General features: G+C 42.7%; 1 protein-coding gene across 2 annotated transcripts in view; it reads right to left on the bottom strand.

Moving 5' to 3' along the window:
* Positions 1-3,207: 3,207 nt before the first annotated feature.
* The window catches only part of Snx3 (sorting nexin 3), a 37,837-nt gene continuing 15,583 nt past the window's right edge, over positions 3,208-25,461 (bottom strand). The window contains exons 2-4 of one of the 2 annotated variants that reach the window (XM_021644374.2): positions 12,888-12,983; positions 5,991-6,115; positions 3,208-3,922 (exon numbers count right to left, since the gene is read on the bottom strand). In XM_021644374.2, the coding sequence (XP_021500049.1) occupies positions 3,817-3,922; positions 5,991-6,115; positions 12,888-12,983 (327 nt within the window). In that variant the 3' untranslated portion in view covers positions 3,208-3,816. The remainder of the gene's footprint in view (positions 3,923-5,990; positions 6,116-12,887; positions 12,984-25,461) is intronic. The other variant, XM_021644375.2, reaches the window with a different exon arrangement.

The raw sequence follows: 25,461 nt of genomic DNA, 5'->3' as shown, positions 1-25,461 counted from the left end.
TCCCCTCCACCGTGTGAGTCTGAGGGATTGAACTCTCATAGCCAGGCTTGACAGCAGGCTTCTCTATTTTGGCTGAGCCATCTTCTCGCCAGCCGGAAATCATCTGCATGCCTTTCCTAACCAGGTTGTAGCTCCAGTGACTTCTCCCAGAAATCTGGCAGTAGTTGATGCTGTCAGATGAGCCCTGTGTGATATGGGGCGAAAGCTTGCTCTGTAACGGTAATTCTGAGGGGTCCAAGAAAGGACTGATATGGTCTACTTTTTGGGGTGTGTGCGTGTGTGTGTTTGGAAGAGTGCCAACTCCCAGCTTGACCCTGAATGGCCACCCTTGTCCCTCCCACCTGAATCCCGTGCTCTTTTCTTGTCCTCACATCTGCTGTTTACGCTTTGGCTGTGGTAGGTTTTGACTGACAGTGACCCAAGCCTGGCTTTGAGGAAAGGGCTGGGGTTCGTCCTCTCTTGCCCACACCTCTGCAGTACTCGGTGTCACTGGCCAAGTTTACAGGACCATTTGCATCGAAGTACTGCCTCTGGTGGTGAAGGCAGCTCTAAATGCCCGTTGGGGTTGTAAAGTGGCTTCCTAGCTTCCAGATCAAAGCTAGAAGAAATTTCACCCCCTACACATTAACAAAAATAATCTCTCAAGATCTGATAATACCTTTTTCTTAATTACCTGATTTTAAACCTGAAGTTGAGCCAGGTGTGGTGAAACATGCCTTTAAACCCAGCACTCAAGAGGCAGAGGCAGGTGGACCTCTGTGTGTTCAAGGCCGGCCTGGTCTACAGAGTGAGTTCCAGAACAGCCAAGGGCTGTTACACAGAAAAACTCTGTCTCAAAAAGATGAAGTTGGTCAACAAGGTTCAAATATGACCAAATTCGTCACAGGGACTCTTTCAGCTGAGTGCCCAGCCTTTCCAGGATTTCCTGGGACGTTTAGAAAAAAAGGCCCCTGACTTGAGGCCAAACCTACATCCAAACCCATGCATTCCTGTCCTCTTGTTTGGTTACCGCTGTGCCTTCCCCACCAAGGCAGACTGAGGGCCGTAAGTCAAGATAGGACATGCTTCCTGGAAACCAAGCCCTTTGTTCTGCCAACAGCTGAATGGAAAGCCACCGTCCCTGTCCGAAGTACAGTCGTGTGGGAACCTTTTGATCCAGTCGTCTTCAGTCATCCATCCTGAGTAACCCTGAGCCCAGCTCATGAACTTTGGGAGCCTGTCTTTTCATCTGTCAAGGTGAATGCTACCTGCACGGCGTTCCGCACAATCAGAGAGAGAGCACACTCAAAACACTGGGGCTGACACGATCTTAGAATGGTTTCAAACTCCTTTCCAATACATTGTGGTAGCCAACGCTAGCAAACGCTGGCTATGTAACCTTCAGGCCCCAGCATGGTGAACTATCTATCTGTACTGGTCCAGCGGCCTTGGGCCTCCTCACAAGCTTTTCTTCTGCTCCTACAGAGGGAGGAGATTCCTTCAGAGTGGCACACAGCAAAATGACCTAGGTCACGACCACAGGGTCCTTGTGAGAAAACACCCAAGAAGCCAAGTGCCAACTATACTTGCTACAGAGCAAATGGCTCTGAGGCCAGCTACTAGGATGGACTCCGGGGCTTCCCAAATGCTGGGTCAACACTGCCAACTGAGCGTCAAATCTAGGCTCGGAATTAGGTGACAACATGGAAGCTTCTCCATATCCCGGAAGCCGAGGTTCTATCGACTTTCACAGTTAATCCTGCTAATTACTCTTGTGTCTGCAGGAGCGAAGTACATCAGAGAAATAACTTTAATTGACTTGTGGTTTCAGGGGCTGTTGTCACCGTTGAGGGGGGCACAATGGTGTTGTGGTAGCAGAGACCTCACAGTGGCAGTGACCACCCACATGGCAGTGGCTCAGGGAGCAGAGGGCTCCTAAAATTAGAGGCTGGCCCAATAACCTTCAAGAGCAAGCCCCTCCTCTCGACAGCTAGGGAGCCACTTCTACTGTCTCTACTGTCCTCCTACCCGACCAAAACAAACAAGCAAACACAAAAACCACAATAACAACGCTGACAGCTGCTCAAACAAATGCTCAAAACATTAGCTTGTCAGGAACCTCTGAAACCACAGTCCCCAACAGACCTGTGAGTTATTAAAGGCCCTGCTGAGACTGAGCGAGGCGGGCAGAAGTGGACCCAAGGAATTACTGAGCAGGCCAGGCCTGAAATTCCTTACAATCACCTGTAGTGAGAAGTTTGGTTTATTTAAAAACCCAGTTACGGCATGTGAATATTGTTTTAATGCCAGGAGCAGGATACGGGGCTGCTTCGGACTGTCCACAAATATGATTATCTGGTTCTCTAGGAGGAGGCGTGGTCTTTGCCAGCTGCAAATAGTTTAATTCTGGGGACTTTGGAGAGGGTATGAATGAGAGCCCTTTGCAGTCTGCTCTGTGGATATCCCAAGATTGTTTCCTCTCAAATACATTGCTGCAGGTTCATGTGGGCTGGCACATGCCTGCGACTCCAGCACTTGGGAGGCTGAGGCAGGAGGAGTTTGAAGTCAGTCTGGGCTACCCCCTTGTCTCCAGAGAGATGTTCTGGAGTTGGAGGATGACATCCCCTCTTCCTAGAACTTAACACCTAATCAACATGGGGTCCCAAACCACTTACTGTACAGAGTCAAACCAGAAACCTCATATTCCAGTTGCATAGGTCTGGTCAGAAAAGTTAGGCAGCAAGAAGTTGTGTGTTTTGCCTTGTCATTTACGTCATCAGGTGCTCTTCTCTCCAAAAAGAATCAAGTGTGCCACTAGTCCAAGCAGAATTAGAGAGAGCTCATAGCTGCCACCATACCCTCACTAAGTTCCAGCAAGTCATTCAGATGCTTGGGGAACAGCTGCTGAGAACAGGAGGCTGGACACTGACATCTCAAAGGCTGCGACGGAGGGACTGGAAACAGAGCTGTTCTCAAACATAGTCCTTCCCAACAAGGCAGCGGGCCTTGCGGAAGCTTTCCCAGGGCTTCACTCTGCTGCTGTTTAAAGCAAATGCCCCATTCAAAAGGTGCTGGCGTACTTGTTATCACTGGCCTTTAAAGACGAATGGGGTTACGGGAATGAGGAGTGTGTAATTGGTATGGAATCCCTTTCAGTAGGGAAGGTAAGTATAAAGGACAGAAGAAAGGACGGGCTCTGGAGGCCGTGCAATCAGTGCACACCAGAAATGCATTTCAACTTTTATTTGAAAACAACTTAAATTTTTAGACAAATGATTTTAGTATATAAATTTGATTTTGTTTTTATACAGAATATAAAGATTTCCCTCATTAATCTTCCATGTGAAGGGGATTACAGGCCAGAAGGAAGACACGCTCTGCACACAAAGTATACCTTGTATGTGTGGCGCTGGAGACAAATGGTGTCATGCTCCTGCACATAAATTAGGACCAAGAGGTGACTTCACACGTGGGGGTGGGGGAGAAACAGTCTAGTCAATCAGATTCAAGAAGCAAACATGACACAGAAACTGCAAATAAGACCAAGTTGGCAACTTTAGTCAGGACACTGCAGGTTCTACGGGCTTGTGACATCACAGTGTGCGCATGGACACAGCAGGGAAGAGCTACTTAGAGGCTGAAGCAAGGGAGTGTTCACTAAAGCAAATTAACTTCTTGTCAACTGCCAAAACAAAACCGAAGGAAAGGGGAGCATGTGAGCGTTAGTCGAGCCAGGGCGTGTTACAGCAGTGTCTGTGCAGCATGCTATGTTAGTTACAATGTCTTCAGTGTGTGGAGGAATCAGTAATGGTCTCATTTTGCTTCTTCCTGCCAAACTCAGGCATGTCTTATTTTAGATGGAGTATAGCTTTTATCTATTGTCTCATCCTGTAAAAACATGTGAAGACAACGTTCATTCTGGGCCAGAGGATGACCAGCGACCCTGGAGAAAAAAAGAACAAAAACAATTTTCTAGTCCATTGTTTACTTATGGTAGGATGTTTATTAGTGGTAGGATGGGGTCAAAACACACACGTTTTAAGGCTAGGAGATTTGTACTATTTATTAAATGCAAGCATTATTCTGAACTACTCATAAGCTGTGCTATCAAATAACGGTCTTTTCTTTTGGTTCATAGAAGTGACATTTTAGAGACTGTGAGATGGCTCAGCAAGTAAGGGTACTTCTGGCCAACTCTGATGTCCTAAGTTTGATCCCCAGGACCTCAAATGGTAGAAGGAAAGAAATGACTCTGCCAATTATCTTCTATGCTTTACGTATGTGCATGTGCACGCACACACAGGCACACACATATACACAAATGTAATCATAAGAAAATAAAAATGACTTTTAAAACTCTGTAGTTTCTGGAATGTGTATTTAATTAGCTTAATTAGTTGGTACCTGCCTAAGACACTTACCATTTTATTGTTCCATGTGAAATAGTTCACTGGATTTTAATAATCTATTTTAAACATACAGGATCTAAACCAGGAATGTTAGTCCCTGCCTGTAATCCCAGAACAGCAGAGGCTAAGAAGGGAGGCTCTTTGTTTGAGGCCAGTTTGGGCAAATATAAAGAGATAAAACAAAACATAACAGGGATAGATTTTAAGTTAGAAATACAGGAAGCTCCATAATAAACAGGAAGAAACACACCAATGTTTAGGTGTTCCGCTTTTCTCTTTTTCTCTCCCCTTCCCCACCTGAGTTTTCCTCTGTAACTGGCAGTCAGACTTGCGTTCCAGACCAAGTTCCGCTTTGCTTTCTTTCTCTGAGTATGTGTCCGCAGAAAGGTAAGGGCAGGGGCCTGCGGTGAACACCTGCCACCTCAGCACCTCGTGGAGGGCTCAAGGCCAGCCTGGGCTACAAGTGAGACCTTGTGTACACCCTCTGCCTAAAAGAAAACCACAGCCACACTTGAAGGTTGTGTGCTGCTACGGTAGATACCCAAGTTAGAGGCTTTTGTTTACCTCTCACAGATAGCAAATTATTAGTTAAAAATCCCTGTATGCGTTCACACAACCACACTGTCTAAGATTTCACTAATGTGGTAGGACTTAAGACTGATACATAATTACAGTGGGTACAGTCCAATGCCTGCAGCTCGGCTACTCAAAAGGCTAAGACTGGAGGATTGCTATAGCCCAGTTCAGGGACAATGAGCAGTGTCTGAACATCTGTCTAGCCATCTCTCTGGCTGTCTCACTCTCCCCTTCTTCCTGCTCCCTGCAGCCCCAGCTGAGTGTGACCTGCAACACTTCCTGTCAGCTTTCCCAGCACGGGCCACCGAAAGCTTCCTTTCTTAAAGGGAGAAAGAGAGAAAAAGAAAAGAGATGGAAAGATGTAATACTGGTTTGAGCTTAGCAACCAACAGTTACTAAAATACAAACAATCCTAAATTTTCTTACATTAAAAAAACATTTTGTCATGAAAACAATTTTTATGTACAATTTTACATAAAACATGCTGATAATATTGCTACCTGCAATCAAACAAAATGATTGCAAATATATTGTGCATTTTATTATTCACATGAGAACATACCTTAAATCAGAATCATGAGTAAAAATATTTTCTGAATGATGCAATTTTAAATGCAATTTGCATAAATTATCCAAGAACAACAAATAAAAAGCTTAGGTCAACATAGATTCCCTCACGTCAGCCACTTAAGAGTATTGGCATTTACCACAGGCTGTCGAACTTAGAGACATTTTCACTTTGTTTAAATGGCTCAGAAGTCAGGAAATGGCCAAAAGGAAAGGCAGCATGGACTTAGCTTAACATTTAAATGACAAGCAGTCAGGGCTGGAGATGGCTCAGCAGTTAAGAGCCCTGCCTGCTCTCATAGAGGACCTGGGGCTGATTCCCAGCATGCACGGGCACAGACACACATGCAGGCAAAACATCCAAATACACACAATAAAGTACTAAATCAATGAGGGCTGACTAGTCAGCTGATGCCTCACAGCACTGACCTCCATCCTTGAGGGACAGAAAGAACTTACTTGTTTATAAACTGCTCTAGCCCTTGTTTCCTCTCCTCGATGAAACTGTCATCAAATATCCCGTCGTCCCCTCTAAAAGGGAGCTGCCGCAGAAACGCTTTCCCAGGGAGTGGAGGGACCACCACCTACGACAGTAGGAACAAAGTGAATCCCTGATGCTGCCAACCCAGAAAATGCTCTGTGGTGAAGTGGCAGTCCATCCGCCCGAGCATGGCTGCCCTGGACCCACATGGTGGAAGGATCCACAGGTTCTAACAGTGCCACCTAGCAGGAAGGGAAGAACATCTCCACTTACAAAATCTATGAAAGGAAAAAAAGAAAGGAGCTGGAGAGATGGCTCAGCAGCTAAGAGCAGTGGCTGCTCTTCCAGAGAACCCAGGTTTGATTCCCAGCACCACTTAGCAGCTCACAAGTCTTGTAGCTTTAGCTCCAAGGGACCCGACACCTTCCCTGGCATACAAATAAAATTTGAAAACAAAACAAAACACCCTACCCCCACAAACCAGTAACATTAGAATCAATATACTAAACAATCATCTTTAATCCAAGATAAAAGACACAGATGAGGTTACTTTGCTTTGCTCTCTGTTTTTGAGATAAGGTCTCATATAGCCCAGGCTACCCTTGCACCTGTTACGTAGCTGAGGATAATCCTGCATTTATGACCTCCCTCCCGCCTCTACCTGAGATTATATAGGCTTAGCCACCATGTTTATGCTTTGTTTTCAGTCCATACATATTCCTCCTAACAATGGTCAAAATAGCCATTAGAATGGACCCTAAGACTGTTATAGGCAAGAGGTTTAAAAACCTACAAAAGTCATGAATGGTTTATCTAGCCAAGATCCCCTTAAATATCAAAGAAATTAAGAAAACTTCGCTCCCTGTATTCATTTCTTTATTTTGGGTATATATGTACCTGGGTGTGTAGTACCAAAGAGCACATGTGGACAGCTTACAGGAATCCGATCTTTTCCATTGTGTGAGCTCCCAAGATTGAACTCAGGTCATCAGGCAAGTGCCTTTACCTGTTAGGCATCTCACCAGCATCATACCCAGTCATTTTAAAGATTTCATTAGAGGTCCTTTCTTTTTGAGACAGGGTCTCAGGTAGCCAGCCCAGGGTATTCATTTTGTAGCTAAGAATGACCTTATGCATCTGGTCCTCCTGTGCTGGGACTACCTGCGTGTGCTACCATGCTGGGTTTGCGCAGTGTGGGAAAGGGCCTGGGACTCTGTGCAACATGTAGAGGCACGTGTTGAGGGAAGACCTCAAGGTTATCTTTGGTTACACAGGGAGTTTGAGGCCAACCTGGACTGCATGAAACCCTGTCTGGAATAAATACTTCCTCCATCGAAATCTGTGAATCGAAGAGTATGTTCATGCCTGTGAGTAAAAGGAGGGTGTCTGGTGCGTATAAGGCTGAAAGCTAAAGTATGTTAAGACAAAAGCCAAAAATTCAAGCCATGAAGACAAACGCAGACACTGAATGTCACTTAGTTTCCAGCTTAGGCCTAAAGTACAAATAAATAACGGAATAACCCACATGCGCTGCTCTTAGCAATAATGGGAGTAAAATTTCCAAAGAGGCTGGACTCCCAAGATGCTTATGTGATCCACAAGTAAAAGTAAAATAGCCCACAAAGAAAGACTGCAGAGCAGGTACATGATAAGAAACCTTGGCTTGTTTGGTTTTTACTTTTTTTTTTTTCAGGTTGAAATTTTAGTTTTATTTTAGTTCTAACTTTACTATTTTGATCCATTGGTTTTTTTTTTTTAACTTAACTTAATATATTTATTTATTACAATCTATTCACTTTGTATCCCCGCTTCAGGCCCCTCCTCTTCTCCCCCTATGCACTTTCCTATTCCCTTTATAGTGGAGGACCTCCTCCCCTTCTATCTGATCCTAGCCTATCAGGTCTCAGGACGGCTGGATCATCTTCCACTGTGGCCTTGTAAGGCTGCATCCCCCCTCAGGGGTAGGTGATCAAAGAGCCAGCCACTGAGTTCATGTCAGAGACAGCCACTGTCTCTGCTAGGGAACCCACTTGGAAACTGAGCAGTCAATTGGCTTCCTTTGAACAGGGGGTCTAGGTCCTCTCCATGCATGGTCCTTGGTTGGAGTCAACATCCTTAGTCATCATGGAAATACAAATCAAAACGACCCTGAGATTTCACCTCACACCCACCAGAATGGCTAAGATCAAAAACTCAAGTGACAACACATGCTGGACAGGATGTGGAGAAAGGGGAACCCTCCTTCATTGCTGGTGGGAATGTAACCTTGTACAACCACTTTGGAAATCAATCTGGTGCTTTCTCAGGCAATTAGGAATAGTGTTTTTTTACATTTTAGAATACTGTAATAAAAAGGCAACCCAATTAAACAGGCTTTTTAAAAAGATCAGCAGCAATATTAGCCACCCAATGAAAACCAAGAGCACAATGATACGACTCCATCTGTAATAAACAAGGGTAAGTACAGACATGGACATGGAGAGACGCAGAATGCTCACACTGCTGGCAGGAATGGGAAATGCCGCAAACACACTGGTGTATATCCACAGTCCATGTGTTACTATACAGATGTAATGGTGCACATCTACAGTCTGTGTGTTCTTACGTATGTACTGGCGCACATGCAGTTTTACATGGGATAAGTGAAGAGGATAGATTGTACTCAGGAGTTGGGCCACAAGGTGAGCTGGAGGCTAGTCTGACTTTGCTCTCAAGGAGAGCAGGGGCAGCTGTGAGCTGGCAAGGCGGATCAGGAGGTAGAGGCTGCTAGCCTTGATGACCTGAGTCTCCTTTCATCTACATGGTGAAAAGAGAACTCACTCCTGAAAGCTGTCCTATGACCTCTGTGGCACTCATGACTACACTCATACATAACCATGTGTAATAAAAAAAGTTGTTATGCAATTCAGCAACATAATCCAAGGTGTTTATTCAAGAACAGTAGCAACCTAAATGTCTATCAAATGATGAATTGATAGAGATAGGAATCTATCTTTGTGAAAGGGCATCCTTCTAATGTGTGAGGCCCTGGCTTCCATTCCTAGGACAGCAAATGAAGAAAAATAATGGGGGCTGGAGAAATGGCTCAGTGGCTCAGGGTACTGACTGCTCTTCCAGAGGACCCAGGTTCCATTTCCAGAATCCACAGCTCACAGCTGTCTGTAATTCCAGTTCAGGACAGCTGACACCTCCAGTCTCCCTGCACACTGTACACACACAGAGCACATATAACCACATACACTTGCACAAATACATACAGCTAAACATCCATACACACAAAATAATAAATAAATCTTAAAAAAACAATTGGACAAATAAAAGTGGTATTTCTATACAACAGGCTATTATTTATAAATAAAGGGGCCAAGTGAGGTGGTGCATGCCTTTAATCCCAGCACTATGGGAGGTAGATGCAGGTGGATCTCTGTGAGTTCAAGGGTAGCATGGTCTACAATGTGAGTCCAGGACAGCCAACGCTACACAGAAAAACCCTGTCTTAAGAAAAAAAGAAACATAAACAAACAAGTAAGTAAATAAATAGATAAAGGAGCTAGAGAGGTAGTTCAGCAGTTAAAAGCACATGCAGCTCTTGTAGAGAACCCAGGTTCTGCTCCTACCACCTACACAGCAGCTCGCAACCATCCGTAACTCCAGCAAACCTAACACCCTGCTCTGGCTTCCTAAGTGCCAGATATGTGTATGTATGTAGGCAAAATAAAATACACACAAAATCTTCTTTACAAGTATGATATGTGTTAAAATAAAACCTTGAAAACATGCAAAGTGAGAGAAGCTACACACAAAAACAATAGGTGTTCTGTGTTCCCATTTATACAGGCAAGGCCATAAAGTACATCAATGATCACTCAGGGGAAGGCGGGCAGGAGCTGGGAAGAAACTGTTATCACTACCCAGAAACACAGGGTTTCATTTACTTTTTCTTTTTTCTGGAAATGGTTTTGCTGTGTTGCTCTGGACTGTCACTTGGAGCAATCCTTCCTCTGCTACCTGAGAGCTGGGATTAATTGCGGGTATGATCTACCATACCTAGCAAGTTTCTTTTAGAAGGGTGATTGCTGATCATGAGTTCCTAAATTGACTGTGGTTGTGGCTGTGTAATTCTGAACATTTTAGGTGAATTACGTCACTTCAATTGTATAGCATGCAAATTATCTCTTAATAAAAAGCAGTTGCTGGGGGAGAAAAGCATATAGTCAGCACACATTTGTTAAACATTCCAGGGACTAGAGAGATGCTCAACGGTTAAGAGCACTGACCACTCTTCCAGGGGATCCAGGTTCAATTCCCAGCACCCACACGGTAGCTCACAACTGTCCAGTTCTAGTTCCAGAGGATTCAACACCCTCATGCATGCAAACATGCAAGAAAAACACCGATGAATGCAAAAATAAGTATATCATTCTAAACATTCAAGTGTAACATAAGCTAAGTTAAAAAAATGCAGTCTAGCAAAATACTTCTTTATGGCCATTAAATTTTTCTTTATGTTCCTAAACTGTTCAATTTTTTAACATACACACACACACACACACACACACACACACACACGTTTGCTTTTTGAGACAGGGTTTCTCTCTGCAGCCCTGGCTGTCTCTGAACTGGCTAGCCTGAACTCAAGAGATTTTCCTTCTTCTACCTCCTGGAACTAAAGGTGTGCACCACCACGCTTGGATTAATGTGTATATGTATATGTGTGTGTGTGTGTTTAATTTCCAACTTGTTTTATACACTTAGATCTTCTATCTGCAAATAACAGCAGCCATATATTCTTTCCTTAATACTCATCCAGATTTTTCAGTCTTTTACTAAGTTCACTTATCCATTGGTGGGTATTATTGTGTGGTTCTGGTAAAGATTACATTGGCTTAGTACATGGTAAACATGTACTCTGCCACTGAGATACACCCCTGGTCTCTAATCATGCTCTGTGTTATAAACTAATCTCCTATAAAAACATGGCTAAACTTTTAAACTCATCACACTCTGCTAGTCTGTATGTGAAGCCCTAAGGCAATACAATGCGTAAAGCTTCTCAGACGTGGGAGAGCAACCTTAAAGCCTTGTGAACAAGTGTCACTGGACCATACACTCCAGCCCCCTTAAACCGCTGCACCCTTAAAATATGTTCTTGGTATGCAGAACAAATAATGCATGCTCAATCTATTGTAAACCACTTTTGAACTCTAAAGCTCATGTGTCGATCAACTTAGTGCATGGAGACCTCCTGTTGAGATTCCTATCAGAATTTTATGGATTGTAATTAAGTCAGGAGATAATGTGCTACTGTTAAGGCAAGGCCTTGACCTTGTCTCCACCACTGCAACTTGTCTAATAGAATGACTGCCTTAAAGGGGATCTTCATTTAGTCAGAACTTGATTCATTCACCTGCGACTCCTAGAACAACAGGGTGAGTCTCACATGTTCAGAGTCATTCGGTCATCAGATGTAAACACTGCACACTGGACTGCCTCTGCGTCCTATCTCCCTCCCCCACTTCCAGGCTTTTCCTTACATGCGTTTAGTAAGTCTACCTCTATTCATGAGTAGTTTGATATTCTGTGGAGTATGGATATTTGAATAGTTTTGAGGAATGTTATGACTTATGCATGATGCTTGTCTCATATCTGGCCATCTTTACTTGGCTAAAGTTGTTTTCTTTCCATTTTCTACTTTGCAGAGCTTCAGAAAATAACACAGTCTATTGAAGTCAACTTCTTTCTACTATATTCTATTTACAAAACAACCTTAAATTTTTCTTCTAAGAGAAGGAAATTCTTAGCAAGGTATACCCCAGCAAGGCAATAGTGGATCATGGTCACCACTGAAAATCTAGGCTGGGGATATAGCTCAGTTTGTAGAGTGAACCCCTCATACACACAATGCCTTGGACTTGATCCCCAACACCAGATGTGACTCGGGGCGATGACACATGGCTGTACTCCAGTACTCAGGAGGCAGAGAGGAGACAAAGAGGTCGGTGTCATCTTCAGCTACATAGAGGCCATTCTGAGGGCTGGAGTGTAGCATGAGAACCTGAGTTCAGATTCCTAGCACCCATATTAAACCTGGAATGACAGTGCCTACAGCCTCAGAACTTGGGGCTGCATGAAGTGGATCTGGCGGGGCTTGCTAGCCAGCCAGCTTAGATGAAATGTCAAACTCCAGGTTCAGTGAGAGACCTAAGGTGGAAAGTGATAGAGGAAAACAAATGAAGTCAACCTCTGGTCTTCATGTGAGCGCACACGTGTACGTCAGTCACCTATACCCACCCACAAGCTTATCTGAAGAATATCATTGTGTCAAACAATAAGGTCATCATTTTATGAGACTTCTACATACATGTGGGATAATAAAAAAAAAAATTCCGGGCTGGAGAGATGGCTCAGAGGTTAAGAGCACTGTCTGTCCTCCCTAAAGGTCCGGAGTTCAATTCCAAGCACCCACACGGTGGCTCACAGTGACCTATGAGGAGATCTGGTGCATAATGAGATCTTGTGTATACATATAAATAAATCTTTAAAAAAAAAAAAAATTCCACGAGTCAAACAAAACTGAAAATTGTACTGACATTGAGGATGAGGAAGGAAGAACACAAGGCTGAGAAATGTTACTCAAATGTCAATGAGCAAAGGCTCAACTGCACTACTGAGCAGAAAAGGGAAGAGCTCTTCTGAACAATGAGGATGACTAGTCCTCTTCTCTCAGAGCACAGCAGGAAATGGACCCATGTGCAGTAAGACCTACATTGGCTGAAAATATGCTCTGGAGATCTTAAGCTAGAACTGTCCATGTTTTTGCTTTAAAGTTACACTGTAAGTCATAAAAGAATAGCTCCAGTATAAATAATTCTTACCTTGCTCTCTCTTTCTAGTTCACTTCGAAGCCACTCAAAGTCACTGTATCTTCTTCTAACAGTAGATTCCTTCAGCTTGAATATAGGAAGATTTGTCTGAAACCAAAACAGTTACTCCTAAGTTGAAGCACATTAAGGCATTCAGAAAGGAAGATATCTGCCACATTGATAACATGACAAACGTGGTCACCTTACAAGGCACATTACCCCTGAGCTCTGTCTCCAGCCCTCCTTTTAGTTAATTTTGAGACAGGATCCACTAAGTTACCCAGGCTGAGCCTTGAGTACCACCAATTGTGTAGTCCAGCAGGCCTTGAACCTGCTAACATCTTGCCCCGGCCAGGTGGTAACTTTTTTTTTTTTGCAGTGCTGGGGACTGAACCAACAGCTTTGCACACTAGGCTGAGCCACACCTCTAGTCCAAAACTACAACTTCCTTTGTTTTTTTTCCTTTGAAATTCATTGATCTTGCAAGAGAGACAGCGTGTGTGTAAGAGTGTATTGTGGAGGTCTAAGCACAACATTCTAGCTGGTTCTTTCTGTCTACCCTGTTCTGAAGTAGGGTCTCTTGTTCTGCCTACTAAGATGTGTAATCCTGGCTGTCTGGCCTGCAAGTTCTGAGAGATTCTTCTGGCTCCACCTCTCATTTTGCTGTAGAAATGTTGGGATTATAGAAGCCTGCCACCATGTCATTCAACTTTTTAGCATGGGTTCTAGGAGGCTGAATTCATGTCATCAGGCTTGCATGGCAAGCCTTTTTATTTGCTGAGCCATCTCTCTGAACCTTAAATATTACCCTTAATTGGTTTCTTTAAAAATGCCAAAAAAGGCCAGAGAAAGTGTATCTTCTGTATCACTAGTAGAAAATTAAGAAGCTGTGCATGGTGGCGCGTTAATCCCAGGACTTGGGAGGCAGAAGCAGGCAGATCTCATTTAGTTGGAGGCCAGCCCTTTCTACAGAGTGAGTTCTAGGGACAGCCAGGGCCATACAGAGAAATCCTGTCTTGAAAAAAACAAAAAAACATAACAATAACAAAAACCAGTCAAACAAAACAAACAGCCCCCACCCCAACATAAAAAAGGCAATAAGGGAGCTGGAGAGATGGCTCAGCAGCTAAGAGCAAGTATTACTCTCAGAGAACTCAAGTTCAGTTCTCAGCAACCAAGCTAGATGGCTCACAACCACCTGTAATGAGGCTCCAAGCAATCCAATACCTTCTTTTGGTCTCTCTGGGCATTGAACTCATTGGCACATAACTAGATTTATACACACCTTTACAAACGGTTATGAAGAGCCATAGCTCAGTGGAAGAATATGTTCTTCACCTAGTGAGGTTAAATTATAGTTAAATAAAATTAAATTATAAACTAGGCTAACAGAGCCAGATCTTTATAGGAAGAGAGCATATTTAAGAACTGAAAACACGATGTTTAGAATGCTGAGGTTAGTCATAATGCTAACATCTTGCCTAGTTTTTGGACTGAAAAAGGCTACTTGTTGCTATTTCTGCCAACTTTTGGGGGTTGCCTGGGCATTGGGGTGGGAGAGGAGGTTGAGATAAGACTTTTATGTAGCCCTGGTTATCCTGAAACTTACTATGTAGACCAGGTTAGCCTTTGAATTCACAGATATCTGCCTGTCTCTGCCTCCTAAAAGCATTTAGAGATTAAAGGTGTGTGCCACTATGCCTGACCCAATAACAAGAAGGTCATGATGGCCGGGGCTATATAGAAAGGCCACTAAAACTCTTATAAGTGTTTTAGGATTAAAAACATTAGCAGAAGAAAATATTTTAATATGCAAATGAAATTATATAGTCCTTGTAGACCAGAAGTGAAGTAGGATATCAAATGTAAGGCCAGCCTGGGTTCCAGAGATCCTGTCACAAAGTCTGCAGAGCCCAGAAATTCTTTCATGCAGCAAAAGCCAAGCTCTATCAAAATTCCGATTAATGCTACCTACTTTCTTTGGTGAATTTTGTTCTTAATTCAATATTTGCACTTGGGGAATTTGTAAACTGTTTTAAAGCTAAGGAAAAAAAAAAAAAGTTAAAAGCCACCAGGAGGAAAAACACATTTTCTGTTTTGTAGATCAAGACACTATGCACTGCTACGAAATCTCTGCTCATTTGCTAACCTTAATGCCACCAGTAAAGAGCTGTCATTCAGCAGAAGAAAGGCTTTCTATTCAGAACCCTAAGTTCATTTTGTAGTGGTGTCAATTTTTTCCAAAGTGTATTAACTTCTATGTTGTACAGCTTAAGAGCGTGGAACCTACTACAGACGCTAGTGGGCATAAAGCGTATAGGTTTCAAGCATGAAACCAAATCTCAGAAGAGGTTTAAAAGCACTTGAGTTTTCTTTCCCAGGTAACCACAACATTTGTTCATTGTATTAATGACCAGGAGCAAAATTGGACCTAACAAGACTCTTATTATACTAAAAGTCAAACTTGTATTTAGACATGCTGGCTTGCTATACAGGAGCATTCTCATTCCTCAGAAGAAAAAAAAAAAAAAGCAGGTCCCCTGGAGAGCAGGATGATAATTCCCAGAAAGAAAGCACTGGATTACTTCTCTCTAATTTCACCCATTGGCTTTTTAACCAGGTTCACCCTTCCGCATTAAAATATTAAGTCTTTGTAAGTGTCTAAAGATAGAAAGGTCTTTACAGAGCTGAGTATTTTCTGCAGGTGAGATTTTACACTCTGAATTCCCTCCTCTCAAATTACTTTACAAAAGGGATTAACTGCTCTCTTTATTCAGTATGTTAAGATCAAGCCTGTGAAAAGAGGTCCCCAAGAATTTTCATCCTTCTGGGTACGGAAGTCTGTAAAGTTAATCTCTGAAACAACATATCAAGCTTACAGGTACAATGTTGAGGGAAGGGAGCCAACTCAGCTCATTTTACCTTCCATTTTCCCTTTTGAACTTTTGACACAACCATGATTACATCTGATCCTCTCTAATTGAGTGAGGATCGAGGGGAAAGGCTCTTCCCCTCTCCTTTAGCTAGTAGTTTATCTATGTGAAAAAGGATCTTGTAGATTTACTCAGCTGGCGATGATTTCTCTTCTTGTTTCATGGCTACCCTGGAGTTCTGACAAGGCCTAGCAGGAAACCATGGGCTAGGGTGTGACCACAGATGTCTGGGAGAGCACATCCTTGCCCGGTGAGCACCAGACCCTCTAGCACAGTAAGAACAAGCAAACAGTTGGACATTATTTCCCCACTACATTTAGAATACTGAGCTCGAGTGTGGGTGCCTGCCAACATTTTTCCTGAGTTAAGTGTGGAAGGCAATCTAGCAATCCCAGCATTAGAGAGGTCGAGGCAGGAGGGTTAGAAAGTCATCCTCAGCTACACAGAAAGTGAAGCCAGCCTGTGCTGAATGACTCCTGGGGCTGGAGAGATGGCTCAGCATTGGAGAGCACTGGCTGCTCTTCCAGAGGACCCAGCTTTGGTCCCCTCACCCACATAGTGGCTCAAGGCAGTCTATAACTCCAGTTCCAGGGGACCCAAAGCACACACACACATACACGCACACACACACATACACGCACACACACACACATAGAGGCAAAACACTCATACACATAATTAAATAAAATCATTATAAGATCGCTTTAACTTACCTGACCAAAAAGGGGATGGGAGAAGGACTGTCATGTTTTTGTCTGAACCACTGAGCTACTTGATTGCAAACTCATGTTTGGCCTTTTGCTGTTTATTTAATGCTTATCTATAAATGGCCTGAGGCTGGATATTCCCCCACCTCCCAGCTTTGGAAGACTCGTGTATTGTTTACCAAGCATCTATAAGACAACAGTGCTAAATATGAAATCATTTAAACTAAGGGAAAAAACATAATCCCATCCCTCATAAAGCTTATGAAACACCAAGGAAAATAGCATTATTATAAAAATCTGAATTTGTATGGTTAAAACACCACAAATAGGATCTGGTTAGTTCACTAATGGAGCCTTGCCTAGTTTATGCAATGTCCTGGGGTTGATCCCAGCACTCACTAGACCCCTACATCCCTCCTACATACACTAAACTAACTATACACAACTTCCCCACCCCCCACAAATAAAGGGAAACAAATAACAGAAACAGGAGACTGAGCAATTTGTCCAGAATGATGCCAACTGTAACAGGGACTCACTATATAGCCCAAGCTGAGTCTCCCCTTCAGAGTTCTTTGAACCCTCAGCTCCCTAGTGCTGGGATTGTTTTTTAAAAAAGGATTTTCTTTTTGATTATGTGTATATATGTGTATGTACATGTGAGTGCATGTGCCCAGAGGCTAGAGGTATTAGATTCCCTGGAGGTACAGGTAGTTAGCTGTGAGCTGCCCAATATGGGTATAGGGAACCAAACTCTAGTCTCTGAAAGAGCACATATGCTCTCAATGACAGGGTGACTTAAAGACAGAACTCTCTAGGGATGAGATTACAGTGAATCTGAAGGAAAGCTGGAAGACCTGTTGTGGTTGTGAATTAAAAGTCCTATTGTTTGGTGAAGATGATCTTGAGAAGTTTAATGAAGACAACCTCAGAAACAAGTGTGGGAAAGCTCTCTGTGCATAATGTGACAGCTGGGAAGGAGCAGGAAGTTCTGCTGTGCTGTTCCATGGCAGGGTGACTAAGTAACAAATTGCAGCACTTCAAAGAGCTACACATGATTCTGAATATTGTTACTAGCAACAAAAGATTAATGTACATTTGAGATCTATTTAAATGGAGCTGAAGACTTCATACTGACATGTATCCAAACACCATATTGAGCTAATAATATTTCATTATGTAAAAATGTTTGTTGTTCTCAGACACTCCCTACCTTGCCCAGGCTAGTCTCAAACCACTCTGCAGCCCTGGGCTGCCTCTGAATTCTGATACTACTGCAGCAGTCTCCTGCGAGCTAAGATTACAGGTGTACACACACACTTGACCTTAATATGTGCAACTTTTTAAGTACCAGAGAAAATAAACAACAAGATGGATGGACAAGACGGCTCAGCAGGAAGGGGCACCTGCTGCCAGACAAGCCTAATGTCCTGACGATGGTTCCCGCGACCCACATGACGGTCAGAGAAGAGAGAACTGAGTCCCACCGGCTGTCATTCGATCTCCACATTTGTGACATGTCACATGTGAGGACACATGTTCATGCATACATGCATGTGTGCAGACTAAATAAAAATGTAACTACATTTTTTAAAGATGAATACAAAGATGGGTTATAGCTGCATAAAAATTTACACATCAACACAATGACTTAATAATAAATCTGCCCGTTTTATATAGTATCTATCTTTAATGAAAGGCTAGCTATCTTTTTAAAAGTGTTATTTTTGTAAACATCTGTCTTGCTTTGTGTTCTAAATATATTTTTCTATTACCTAAAGAACCCTATGGGGTTTCTAAGTGCCCTTATGTCTTTTCATCTGAAGTCAGTGGTGGAGACACACGTGCCTTTGTTTTTGAGTGCATGTATGTGTGGTCATTCGCCTTGCAAGTGGAGACCAGAAGTCAACTTCAGTTACCCACTTCCGTTCATCTCAATCATATTTATTGAGACACAGTCTTTTATTGAGGCCTGGAGATTACTGACTGGCTACACTGGGGCAGAAAACCTCCAAGATCTGCCCGCTTCTATGCAGTCAGTGCTGGGGTTATAGGACTGTGCCACCATGTCCAGCTCTTACGTAGCTGCTGGGATGTGACTTCAATGGACCTTCAGCAAGCTCTTCAGCAAGTGCTCCATCCACTGAGCCATCCCTCAGTCCCAGTGTGTCTGAATAGAAGATTCCTGGGAACGGATGATGTAGCTCAGTAGTTGGGAGAAGAGACGGGAGGGGCAAGAGGAAGGCTGCCTGTGAACCCCTCTTACTTGCTTACTTGTACTTTTTAAAATGAGACAAAGTTACAGAATAACCAGTACCCTATATTTTCTGTTTCCCTCTATTTTTCTAAGTTAGCAACATATTTCATAAGCCTTTTGTAATAGCCTAAAGGCAGTAATTTCCATGTTGTAAGAGTCTCTGTAAGGTAAGAGGAAAAAGACCACTGGAGTTCATGTGTTGACAGTGCCTTACTAAAACAAGCAAGCCTATAACAAAGCTGGTAACTAGACTGCATTCAAGAATCTGGATTCCTAATTAAGGGCTGGGCCCGTGGCTTGGTGAAGAGCACAGGGAAACCACATTAGAGCTGCAGCACTAACACGGAAGACCACAACTGTCTGCATCTTCAGTCCAGGGGATACAACACCATCTTCTGGCCTCCACAGGCACTACACACAGAGTCATACATATAGGCTAAACACTCACAAACATAAAACATAATGGTTTAAAAAACTGAGTATGGCAGTGTGGTGACATACCTGTAAGTCCAGCACTCAGAAGGATGGGATAATGGGTTTCAGGTAAACCTGAGCTACAAAATGAATTTGAACTACACCTTCAAGACCTTTACTATATTTTTTAAGATTAAAAAAATTTGGGTGGTGGTGCGGGCCTTTAATCCCAGCACTTGCAAAGGCAAGCATATATATGTGAGTTTGAGGCCAGCCTGTTCTACAGAATGAGTTCCAGAAGAGGCAGGGCTACACAGCAAAATCCTGTCTCAAAATAGAGGGGGAAAAAGCCACTTTTAATGTGTATGTATGCAAGTATCCATGCGTGCAGGTGCCTCCAGAGGTCAGAAGAAGGTGATAGATTCCCCTGGATCTTAAATTACAGATCAGTTCTAAGCTGCCCTGATATGAGTGCTGGGATCCAAATGCAGGTCCTCTGTAAGAGCAGTATATGCTCTTAACTGCTGGGCTATCTCTTCAGCCCTCCTTATCAAAAGAGCAAAAAGTTAAAGGGAGCCATTTCAGCTATAACCTACATTTTGTTTTGTTCCATCATGACTAGTTCCATGTCATGAGTTCTGGCAGGGATGCTATCTGAGGACTCCACTTGTGATGAGCTCAGAAATGCACTTGGCTCACTTTATTAACGGACAATCTCTGTCTTGCCAGATTTCGCCAATGTAGTTTAACTTTCAGTCTCCTTCCCCGGTCTTTTCTCTAGTCCCCCGATCTTTGCCTTTATTACTTTTTTCCAGAGCTGGGGCTTGAGCCCAGTGCTGAACATAAGCACTAAAAAACATGGTTCATCACCAAGTTCTTTCTTCTCTTTTAAGCATCTTTTTCCCCCTCCTCTAAAATCTGTCCTTTCTAATAGTTCAAGACTTACAAAACCAACAGAGGAATTCTGCTTCTTGGGAATCCACATATTTGGGTGAATTTGGGTTTTATTTTTATCAGTACTTAGGATTGAACACAAGCCCCTACATGCTAAGCATGCATTCCACTTAGCTACACCACCAAATCCATGTGACTGATTTTACCACTAAGAAAGAGACTAGTTTTTACTGTAGAACGGAGCTATTCATTTCCAAATATAAATAAAATATAAATAAACTGTGCTGCATGTTCATGACTGGGCACCCAGAACGCGAAGAAGTTTCACAGTCGAGTCTGTAGAAAGAAGAAATGGCTATCTGCCCTGTTCTAGAAGAAATCTGGGTGGTTAAGCTTCTTTGTATCATTCTTGCCTATTCATTTACCATTGATAACTGAATTCTTCTTAGCTCACTAGATTACAAAATCATGGAACACAGAGAAAACTAGAAAAGAAAGTAGGGCACGCTGGTGCATCCCTACAGACAGAGCGCATGGGAAGGAGAGGCAGGAGGATGAAAGTTCAAGGTGACCCTAGGATACAAAGGAAGTTTGAGGTCAGTATGGGCTGCATTTGACTGGTCTCAAAGACTGAAAGTGCAAAAAAGGAAGTGAGTTGTGCAGCGCTGCCTTACTATTGCTGTATTCTCTAAACACACCAGAAACAAAACGGTACCAATGTTAGGCGAGATCTGTGTGCCCTGAACTCTTACTTCGCTACTTAGAAGAAAAAGGACTAACCATTTGTTTCTTCCCAGAAGCTGTATTATTAATCACACAGTAAAATCATCAGGGCTCCAAATGGACAGGGAGAGGACAGCATTTTTGAACCTGTAGTACAGCGATCTAAAACAAGCATTCCCTTCATGTCTCACAAGTAAGCTGTCCATTAGCAGTCTACCCACTTACACAGGCTGACCTAGCAAAGTCAGCAGCTCACATACACTCTATATGTAACCTGATTATCATTGATACAGGCAGAAAACCAAGCCTGAAAATGCAATGGGCTGAATATAGCTTAACAACAGATAGGAGAAAAATGTTTACCAGGTGTTTCTAGTATTTCTTCAGATAGTGTCACGTGTACATTTGGAAAAGACTGGCAACAACATCAAAAGTACACTAAATAGACCACGCTCTATTCAGTCAATCCTAAGAGGTGTAAGTGGATGCCCTCTCCAGGCTCTCATTCAGCACTTGCATTTCTTCAAATATCCGCATCTAGAGATAAAGGATAATAATCCTAAGCACTAAGCTACTGCCGTTCCCTCCGGTACTTTTGATGCTTGCTTCACCCAATCTGGAACGGCATGGAAAACCAGAGATATGGTTTATAACCTAGATGAACTCCTAAATATGGCTGCAGAGAAGTCACTTAAGCAAAGAATAAACTTTTAGTCTGAAGAACCTTTGAAATGGAGATTGTGACTAAGCCAAGGTTTTTAGTTTCTTTCTTCTTTTTTAAAAACTAAGGACATGGCCTTCCAATGATACAATTCCTCATTATTTTAAGGAAGTATCCTTTATGCTATATTTCCAAAATAGGCAAAGAGTTATTTAAACTCGTTTAATGTATAAACCTAAAAATTCCATAAATTCTTCCCACTTTGTTCATATTCTTCATTTGTTAATTGCCAAGAACATTCATTTGTGAGAACATGGAAGGTTTTTGATGAATAACTTTTAACAGAAATGTATAAAAATTCCACTGTAAGAGAAAATCAAGTGTGAGTTTATAAACAATCACATAATTCTACACTTCTGGTGGAAAAAAAATGGGCCTACTAATTGATATCAGTTAGTAGTCTAACATCGTTTGTTTTTTTTCACATTTTATATGTACAAAACTTTAAAATTGATACTTAATATGTTGGAGACATCACACTTTCTGATTTAAGTAATCCAAATCGTGTGGGCTAACCAAAAACTCAGTGGGTAAAGGCACTTGCTGTCAACACCTGAGCAGGGGAATTTGATCATCAGGACCCACGTGGCAGGAGAGAACCAATTCAGTAAGTTGTCCTTAGACCTCCACATCTGTGCCACAGCTCAGGTGCACACACACTCACACACACAAATACATAAATATTTTTAAAAATGAAAGGGGGGAAGAGAAAGAGAGGGGACAGCCCAGTAAATAGAGCCCAGAAATAAATTTTAAAATATGGTCAACTAATTTTTACAAAGGGCAAAAAATAGATACAAAAGGGAAAGAAGTCTCTTTAATAAACTATGCTAGGAAAATTGGATGTTTATTAAAAAGAGTAAAACTTGCCTGACAAGACTATTCAGTAGGTAAAGCACTCGCAACCCAGGCCTGATGAACTGAGTTCAGTTTCTGGAACTCTGACATAAAAGTCCCAGAAGGAGGGAACAGATTCTACTAAATTCCTTTGCCCTCCACATGTGAACCACGGCATGTGCATGCTCCTACATACATGGCAGACAGTTCTCCGGCTCCCGCTCACACACTTGGGCACACAAATCTTCATACAGTTGCACATACACCACGCCATGCACCCACCCAACAAAAACAATATGAGTAAGATCTTTTATCTTCAAAATAAGGAGCACAGAAGAAATGTGTAAGACAAAAGGCAGGTTGGGAACTCTCGTGGTGAGGTGCTTCGCTAGCAGGAGGCCGTGGGTTTGACCTCTAGTGTCACAAAGAAGCAGGCGAGGTCTGCAACTGCAACAGCTCAATAAGGCCTCTTCCCAAAGTTAACAATAAAACTAGACACACCAGTCAGAGTCAGCTACATCTGGCAGCTGGGAGTTGGCTAACGGCATAAAACAAACTACAAACCATTTAGTAACAAAAACTACTGGCTGGGCAGGCAGAAGGCCTAAGATCCTTGTCCTTCGAAGGCTGAGAGGAGGATGTTTGAGTTTGAGGCAGAGCACGCTACGTGAGAACCTATTTCAAAACAACATGCTAAAGTAAACTACGGGTAAGAAGAGAGAAGTATGGTATTTTAGACTAGGACTGTTACTATCATACCAGGCCCCACCTGAAGCCAGCAATGATAGGGAGAATAAGGTTGCATTTGCAGGTATACTGTTACGTGTCTTGAGAACAGAAAACTGGGGAGGGCCAACACTGAGGGAAACCAGGGCTGCGATTCTATGGTAAGCAACAAACCAACAGACCTGACGAACATCAGAGAAACGGGAATTACACAGGCATGGTGAGCCTTGATAAGCTTCTAACTTATCTTGGGTGGCTTGACAGGCTGTGTGTGCTTGCATAGAGCTACACGATTGAGAAAGACTGGGTGCTAGGGACGTTGGTTATCTACAGACCTACACTTGAATATGACGCCTTCCATAGATGAAGAAGAGAAACAGACACAACACTCTTGTTATGTAAAGGCTAGGGCAAACTCAGAAATTACCTAAAAGTTGAATACATTCCCCAACCTACACACTGATCTCTTCCAAAGGCAGTTTTCCTAGCTTAAGGTATTTACGTACAACCTTTGACCAGTAACTAATCATGAGTGTAAGATGATCCAGGGTGACCCCCAGGAGACCAGGATAAAACCCTCTTGAAGAAAAACAAATCCCTAAAACAAGTAATGAACAGAAACACTAAGCATGATATGTCTCTGTCAAATTGTCTTCAAAATATGTTTAGTGTTTTGTTTTGTTTCCCACAGACTGGCAATGCTCTTAACGTTAATCAGAGGTTGTTTTTGCAGTGGGTGGTATATACTGCAGGCTCATTGGTCAAAGTATTAAGAACAAGTGGCTGCTGTGGCGGCGGCGGCAGCGCACACCTGTAATCGCAGAGCTTGGAAGGCACAGCAAGTGTGGTCTACACAGTGAGTTCTAGGTCAGCCTGGTCTACACAGTGAAGTTCCAGGACAGCCAGGGAGGGTTACACTGAGAAATCCTGTCTCAACAAATAAATACACAAACAAACAAACAAACAAACAAACAAACAAACAGGAAGTGACTACTGAGTGCTCACGGTGGGGGAATGAAGCTCATTGGTGGGGTACTTACTAACATACAAGAATTCTCAGCCCTAAATGTATCACCGGAAGGCTCAGGAACACCTTGGAAGAGGGATTTGGGGAGAATAAAGAGCACAGGAAGGGATGGAGTGCTGTGGAACACTGCCTTGCTGGCACCAATGGGCACTGTATTCTCAGCAGGTATGATTATCAACATGTACAAAATTGGGTTCACCAATACTCATGGAAGGCAAAGAGCTGACGAGACCCCCGAATTCTCTGAGGATGTATAGGTGGTTAACAATTGCTGGTGGACGGGGAAGGTTCTTGAAGCTCCATTACTCCCCAAGGATCTACAGGCAGTTGATTAATGGCTGCTGGGGAAGGCAGACATTTTCTCAGTGGGTAGCCAATGCTATGTCATCCATGTTCCTATAAAGAATCCCTTATCCATGAGCTTGTAAAAAACTAATCAAGCTAAAAAAACAAACCAAAAAACATCAAAGTTTTTGGGAAAAGGGGGGCAAGAGGGTAATGGGAAGGGAATATGATCAAAATATATTACATACATGTATAAAGTATCATCAAACCCATTACTAAGGAAAATTAATATATGCCAAGAAAAAGTTTAAAAATAATTGAGTGTGGTAGCACCTGACTTTAATCCTAGCACTTGAGAAGCAGAGGCAGGTGAATTTCTGTGAGTTCCAGGTCAGTGTGATCTACATAATAAGTTTCAAGTCTGCCTGGGCTACACAGTGAGACCTTGTCTTAAAAATAAAAAATATTGGTGAGGGTCAGAAATGCAGCTCAGTGGTAAGCAGCTAGCCTGAGCAAGATCTTGGGTTTGATACTAGCTTGAATATAAAACCCCGCCCCCAAATCTATTGGTGAGTCCTCTAAAGTAATAAGCTTGAGACTTACTACTCAGTTTCTCATTACTATAATGAAACAGCAGAGGCAACTAATGAAGAGAAAAGGTTTGGAATGGAACATGGCTCTGATTGTAGGTATGTGCCACCATTCCCAGTTAAAAAGAAAGCTTTAAAGAAAATCCTTATTACGCCAGGGATGGTGGTACATGTTTATAGTCTCCGTGAATGGGATGTGATGTCAATCCACACCTAGAGTTTAGCACAAAAGTAAAAGTGACCAGACAGAGAGACAAGTAACTAAAAGCAGACTGGAGGTCAATGAAAGTCGGGGAGCCAAGTTCTTTCACTAAGAACCATCCTGTACATCTCAGGGGCCACCATCACTTGTGATCAAATAAACACAAACTGAACAAGCCAAATTCAGTTTAACATAACAACTGAAATGACTGCTAGGGGCTAAGAGGAGGAGCTGCTCTTCTGGAGGACCTGAGTTCAATTCCCAGCATCC

This window comes from Meriones unguiculatus, chromosome 20 (genome assembly GCF_030254825.1).
Source record: "Meriones unguiculatus strain TT.TT164.6M chromosome 20, Bangor_MerUng_6.1, whole genome shotgun sequence".
In the NCBI taxonomy this organism is placed as follows: Eukaryota; Metazoa; Chordata; class Mammalia; order Rodentia; family Muridae; genus Meriones; species Meriones unguiculatus.
This window is presented reverse-complemented; position numbering and strand designations above follow the sequence as displayed.